This window comes from Poecilia reticulata, linkage group LG4 (genome assembly GCF_000633615.1).
Source record: "Poecilia reticulata strain Guanapo linkage group LG4, Guppy_female_1.0+MT, whole genome shotgun sequence".
NCBI classification, from domain to species: Eukaryota; Metazoa; Chordata; class Actinopteri; order Cyprinodontiformes; family Poeciliidae; genus Poecilia; species Poecilia reticulata.
The window spans coordinates 4,830,843-4,837,910 of record NC_024334.1 but is presented as its reverse complement, the minus strand read 5'-3'; the positions used below and the strand labels follow the sequence as shown (position 1 = coordinate 4,837,910).

Sequence of the window (7,068 nt, the reverse complement as noted above, 5' to 3'; positions counted from 1 at the left end):
GTGACCAGCTGTGACCAGCGGTGACCAGCGGTGACCAGTGGTGACCAGCAGTGACCAGTGGTGACCAGCTGTGACCAGCTGTGACCAGCTGTGACCTGTGGTGACCAGCTGTGACTTGTGACCAGTGGTGACCAGCGGTGACCAGCTGTGACCAGCAGTGACCTGTGGTGACCAGCAGTGACCTGTGGTGACCAGCGGTGACCAGCGGTGACCAGTGGTGACCAGTGGTGACCAGCTGTGACCAGCGGTGACCAGTGGTGACCAGCGGTGACCAGCTGTGACTTGTGACCAGTGGTGACCAGTGGTGACCAGTGGTGACCAGCTGTGACCAGCGGTGACCAGTGGTGACCAGCGGTGACCAGCAGTGACCAGTGGTGACCTCTATCAGCCCCAGTAGCACCACCTGTCAGACTGGCTTCATTAGCAGCAGAAATATAAACGTCATCCTGTGAAGCAGCCTCTCTATGAGCATAGAGGGTAACCATGGAAACACACAGAAGCTGTTTTACATTTTCAGCATTTTGTGTTAGTTTTGTGTGACCTACTTTAGCAGAACCTCAGAACTATTCCTGCAACGAGACCCAAGCTACAGCCTGGCTGACGCCGTGAGGCTGAGATAAGGAAACACAGAAACGCAGCGACTGACGGGAGGAGAGAGGAAGAGACCCGGCATCATCGGACCTTTTCCCAGGAACAGAGGCAGGAGGCTCACTGGCACAGCAGCAGAGCAAAGAGGAGCCAGTGAAGGCAGAAAACAATCCTGGATTATTGTCTTCCTTCACCAGAAACATGAAAACCAAACGGCTCTGACCGGCTCACCAGCCGAACATGAACATTAAAGATGATTCTGTTAGGAAATAAAAACCAGGATCAAACAAGCAGCTGCTTGGAAACCAGTTTAAGAGTCGAAACAATCACAGCGAATTAAGATCACTGATCTTAACTGGTTGACAAATGACTATTTAACTACCACAGTAGTAATCTGCTGACTAGTTGTCCACTGGGGCTGTTGAGGTCATCTGACGGAAGATGAAGGTCAATCAGAGGATCATTAAGGTCACTAATCAGACATGAGAGTCCTGGTTCTGCCCTCCGCTCCATGTTCAGGTGGCTGTTGTCACGCCAAGTCACTCATAAGGCCGTCAAGGTCAGCACCAGGAACCTCAAGGTCAATGGTAGAGCCACTAAGGTCACCTCAACAGCCCCATGGCTCCTACTGAATCGGATCGCCACGTCTGGGTTCAGGGCAGATGTTCGAAGCAGCAGCTGCTGTCAGGATGTTTGCTTCCGGGGTCAAGGACACGTGACAGCGTTACCACGGCAACGCAGCACCAGAGGATGCAGGAGGAGGAGGAGAACACCACTGCTGCTTCCTGTTAATGTGGAACGGAGCTGAAAATAGAACCTGATCTATTCTGGGTCCGACTGATCTTCCTCTCCTCAGAACCAGAGTCTTCCTCCCTGCTGCGTTACCCATCAAGGACCAAACATTCAGTCTGGAGGACGTTTCTCTTGACCGTCCAGCAGGTGGCGCATCACTCAATAACCATGTTTTCCAGAGAAACAGCTACAGCCGCAGCAAAGCTGCTAGCTGCAGGTTTCTTGAAAGAAATGATCCAGAGTGATGATAGAAAGCGCTCTGCCCCCTGCTGGTCGGAGGCGGTGCAGGTGTAACCTGCCCCCTGCTGGTCGGAGGCGGTGCAGGNTCGGAGGCGGTGCAGGTGTTACCTGCCCCCTGCTGGTCGGAGGCGGTGCAGGTGTTACCTGTGTGTCCGTGCAGCGGGGAGTGCGGCCGAGGGAGAGTCGGGGAAGTGCTGGACGTCACGATCAGACTCTTCCTGTTGCTGGCCCGGCAGCTGTGGACACAAACACACAGCTTCAGGTTAGCAGCAGGTCAGCACAGGTGAGTGGCTCCGCCTCCCACCTGCAGGAGCCGCTGCAACGAGCCAATCAGAGGTCCTAATTTCTCCTGGCTGATCCCCAGTTCCCATTCCAGCTCAACGCTGGTTCCAGCGATTTGATTGGCCGCAGCAGCTGCTAAATGCTCCGACGTTGCCATGGAGACGGCAGCAGCACCAGCAGGTCAGAGTTACTGATGGAAACCTTACAGACCCGGCAGGCCGTCACACACGGGAACGCCTGATCCGCACCGCGGCTACGGAAACCCGGACAGGACAATTACTGCCGTTGGAGCAGAGACGTGCGACCTCGCTCATTAAACCGTCAGCAGCAGTCAGAACCCGGACCCGGCTGCCGGTTCCGGTGTGTGATCCGGTAATTGCCCCGTCTGAACGCTGTAATCAGCCGACAGGAAGATCAGCCTCCATGTTGGCGATTGCAGACGCTTCAACGCCTCCAGAACCAGAACCAGAACCAGCTGGACTCTGTTCCTGCTTCAATACGGTCCAATGTTTACATACAGCGAGGCGAAACACGGGCCGCTGCTACAGCCAGACATGAACAAAGATCATAGTGAAACAGACATTTTCATCGTTTTATCACAGGTCCAGGCTAAATATTTAGTTAGACATTTATAAATTAATAAATAACAAGATAACTTTGAAAAATAAACTAATTTTTCCTCTTATAGGAAAAAATTAATAACCCAAATTATTGATATACATTTTGTGTCTTTCCAAACGGCTCCTCAGGGCAACAATCCTGTTTTCTGATTAAAATGAATCGATTTGAGCCAAACTTTAACCGAGCAGGTTTGTATGTCAAAGCAGGCCCACAGCATGATGCTGCCGCCACCACCAGTATTGAAATAAAATGGCCTCCTGAAGCAGCGACGTTTCTGCTGACTGACGGCCGGTCCGACCGGGAGCAGCAGAATCAGAACCGACCCGTTCAGCGGTTTCTGCTGGGGGCCGAGCCACGGGTTGCCAGTTTGGACGGCCGAGCCGCGGGTTGCCAGGTTGGACGGCCGAGCCGCGGGTTGNTGGACGGCCGAGCCGCGGGTTGCCAGGTTGGACGGCCGAGCCGCGGGTTGCCAGGTTGGACTGCTTAAAGTCTCCAGCTGGAAAAAGCAATGCTTTGGGTTTGGATGCAGATCAGAACTCGGGTTTCCTGCAGCCTTTAAATGCATCGACAGCAGGAGCTCAGAAAAACCAGGTTCCTGAATGCAACAGAGCTTAAAGCAGGTCTGAGGTTATAAAATATCAGCCCAGTTTTGCTAAAGAGCTAGCAGACGTGGCTAGCTGCAGCTAGCTTGTTCTCTGTGTCTCTTTGTCGTATCTTTCCGGGTCAGGAAGGAAATATTTCCCCCGTTTCATGAAACTCGGCGGCCCTGAAGCTTCCGCTCGGCGTTGTGGAAGTCGTTGGTGTTTCAGGAAGTTTGTTCGCCGTGGCCGATCAGTTTGTTCTTTCTGTGGAGAGGCGAGCTGACGCAGAGCTGACGCAGAGCTGAGCTCCGGCGCTACGGGAGCTGCAGTGGCCAAAACACTGCAGACGCTGCATCCAAGGCTTCCCCAGAAAACCCGGTAAGTCCGGTGGCTGGGCGCTCATCCAGCGGCCCGTCGTGTTTGTGAGTTTGAAAATATCACTTGATAATTATGTGTTATTGCAACATTAATACCTGAACACCAAATATAAAGTCTTTAAAGCGAAGACATTTTAAATAAACAAGCAATGCTTAGCCTGGTGGGAGCACAAGTACAGCCTGGTGGCCCGCCAGGCTTATAATACACCGAGGGAAACCATGTGCAGGGTTTCCATGTCACAGATATCAGCTGTGAAACTCGGTCCAGACTGGAAAGATGCAGGAAGCATCACGTCACGGCGCCTCTCAGCTGCGACGCTTCCTTTGCCTTCATCTCTACATCTGGTGACGGATTTACGCCTTGAAAGTAGCACATCACCATGAAGTTACTGGTGTGACATGACATCCTGCAGCCGTGCACCAAGAAATCTGCCACGGTTTCCTCTTATTAGCAGATCAGGATCGGCCGATGCATCTGAAGCTGATCTTATCAAACGATCTCATCTACCTAAAAATCGACCACAGCTACCAGCAAGCAACATTCAGACAAAAAAAAATCAATTAAACAGCATCGACCAATCAGCAGGTCAGAAACGGTAATCGGTGCAGTGCAAGTTTCCTGCTTGATCCAAGATGGTAGAGCCGAGGGAATCTGTGCCGGAGTCGGCAGGAGAAATCAGGAAAAGCTGCTTCCTGTCAGACGAGGAGAAGGGATGAAACGCAGCTGCTCAACAAACGGCAACAGGAAGCTTCCCGTCGCCATGCCGACACAAATCACCGAGAAACCCAGAGCGCCTCGGAGGGCGGCGGGCGTTGGATGAACGGATGGATGCAGACGTACCGGTTGGATGAACGGATGGATGCAGACGTACCTCTCGGAGCGCCGCAGCATGTTTCTCTCCGGCAGTGAGAAGTTGGACAGAACCGTCCAGGACTCAGACATGCTGAGGCTCCAGCGGCATCGCTATGACGACGACTGTCAGCAGCCGCACTGAGCGCGTGCAGAAGCTGCTGCCGTGGCGTCTGTTTCTCCCCGATCAGAACCGGATGATTCTTCCAGAACCTCAAAATCCTCCCGACGTGCAGCAGCCGGGGTGACGTCAACACACACACACACACACACACACACACACACACACACACACACACACACACACACACACACACCAGACCCTTCAGAGCAGCAGACTCAGAGGAAACGGCGCCACCTTCAGGTTCTGACTACAGATGCATATAATCATTAATGAGATAATCTAAAGTTGATTAATTTTATTGATTAATTGATAAGCAGATAAGTTTTTTTTATCAAAAGAACCGGCCGTCTTTTCATGACGAATGATTAAATGTTTCATAATTTAAAAAACCCATCATTACATTATTAATTATAACTTTGTGCATTAAGCACCGACTGAGTAAACAGAAAATGGATTTTGTGACATTATTGACCTCATATTTATAACATGGAGCCTCTTCAGTTCCTTGTTTATAACAGAACTATAAAATAAGACGTGCAGCAGTTAAGTCTTCATGAACAGAGACGTTCAGGAGGATCTCAGATCCGATCAGTTTATCCAGAAATCTGTTTTCCCAGAGCTACTCGTTCTGCTGAACTGGAACTGCAGATTTTGCTGCTCAAACATCAAAACCATCCCAGCATTGATCAGTGTTAACGTCACCAGACGCCGAAATAGGAAACAGGCGTAGCGTTTTTCCTCCTGACAGCCCGGTACGTTGCGTTCTCCAGCCCAACCTGTTCCCCTCCTGGCCTGTGGGGGCGCTGCACTAACAACCACTGAGGGAAACGACACCAAAACCTCTGAAGACACTGAGAGCAACTTCCTTCTTCACCAGAAGGAATCAGAAACACGACATCAGATTTCTGGTAAAACACCACCAGTCGTTTCTCCTGCTAGCGCTAAGCTAACGCTAGTGTTACCCAGAATGCCCTGCGCTGCAGTCCACTTCCTGCTATGCTGACCTGAAAGCATTTTCCACACCAGCATGTCTGCAGGCGGCCCTCTGGACCAATCAGGAGTGCTACAGGTGGAAGGGGGCGGGGCTTACCTCCAGAGGAAGGGGTTTCCTCGCAGGTAAGCAGGGGCGGAGAGAGGGCCGTCGCAGGGAAAAGAGGGAGAGGAGGAGGAGGAAGAGGAGGGCTGGTCGACAGAGGGGTGGAAGGAGGTGGGGGACAGCAGGTGATGGAGGAGGAGGCTGCTGTTGCCGTGGCAACGCAGCTGAGCCGGTGACCAGAGTCTGACGAGAGAGAGAAAGAGAGGAGGAGGAAGAGAGGATGAAGAGGAGAGGACTGCAGAGCCTTCTAGTGGCGCCTGGTGGGAACTGCAGCTACATGATTATCCGTTTCCACATCTGGAACTTGGATTTATTACCGTAAACTCGATCCACAAGTTGGTAAACTTAACCCTAACTGCTCTCAAATCACGATGCGTTCGCTTCCCCTCAGAAAACTCAGCTCTAGAACCGATTCTGCTGCTTTTTAGACAGAAACGCTTTAGTTTAGGTGTCAGTTTGAACTTTCCTGCCTTCAGTTCAAGCTGTGAATGATATTTTCAATATTTTCTTATTACATTACACAGCTAGCAAGCTAAATATTTACTTTCTGGGTTTGGAACTGACATTTACAACTGAATAAGTAACATGTTGAAAACCTGACTTGGCGGTCCTTCATTTATTGTCTCATGCTGAACAACCAAACTGAGTGCTATTAGTCTTTAGCTGTGCTACATGACGACAGACTCCCCGCCATCTTAGCGTAGGAACGAGAGATGGACGCCACTGATTGGCTCACTAATTAAACTTCCTGAAACAGGACGGCTTGGTTCATTTCCTGTGGCGTTCCCCCTGGCTGCGCTTCAGGCCCTGTGGGTTTCCTGTTGGCCGAGCTCCTAGCCGTCCGCTGACCTCCAGGTATATCAATCAGCTCTAACGAACTTAACGAGTTTGAGAGTCTGGGAGACGTGAAACCCTCAGCAGTCTGGATTAAAAGGAGAATCAAACTTTTCTGTCATCGGGGCGACTGCAGACAGATGACACGGCGACCTGGGGTCAGCTGTCCGCGTCCACAGGCCGCTTGGTCTGCCAGACGTTCGCCTGCTCAGGTCGGCTCATGGTGATGCGAGCGCCGCCATCTTGCCACAGGATCTCCATGGACATGCTGTCTGACTGCTGGACTTACTGGAGGCTAATTAAAGCCTCAGCGACTCAGACGGATCCGCCATGACGCATCCAGACTGGGTCTCCCCAGAACCGTCCGGAACCAGAGCGGCTGTGTGGACGGTTCTGGTCCGTTTCTCTGTGAGAAGGAACCAACTCAACGGGAGAATCCGTCTGGATTCGTCCTCTCTGCTCTTCCTGACCGCTTCCAGAGAACTGCTGAGTTTCTAGATTCACGTTTCCAGAGTTTCTGTCCTTTTTACGCTAATTTAATAATTTACTCTATAATTTATTTAATTCAAAAGTGTGAAGAAGGGAAATTCATTAAATATGGAACTGGATGGAACCAGAACCAGAACCAGAACCAACGTTTAGAGAACCTGAACTCTGGTTCTACTTCCTACTAGACTCAAGTT

At 51.2% G+C, this 7,068-nt stretch overlaps 1 protein-coding gene across 1 annotated transcript in view; it reads right to left on the bottom strand.

The window, feature by feature from the left end:
- The window catches only part of mast2 (microtubule associated serine/threonine kinase 2), a 108,652-nt gene that overhangs the window by 47,276 nt on the left and 54,308 nt on the right, over positions 1 to 7,068 (bottom strand). The window contains exons 5-6 of the mRNA XM_008406483.2: positions 5,546 to 5,734; positions 1,765 to 1,856 (exon numbers count right to left, since the gene is read on the bottom strand). Coding sequence (XP_008404705.2) covers positions 1,765 to 1,856; positions 5,546 to 5,734 — 281 coding nt within the window. The remainder of the gene's footprint in view (positions 1 to 1,764; positions 1,857 to 5,545; positions 5,735 to 7,068) is intronic.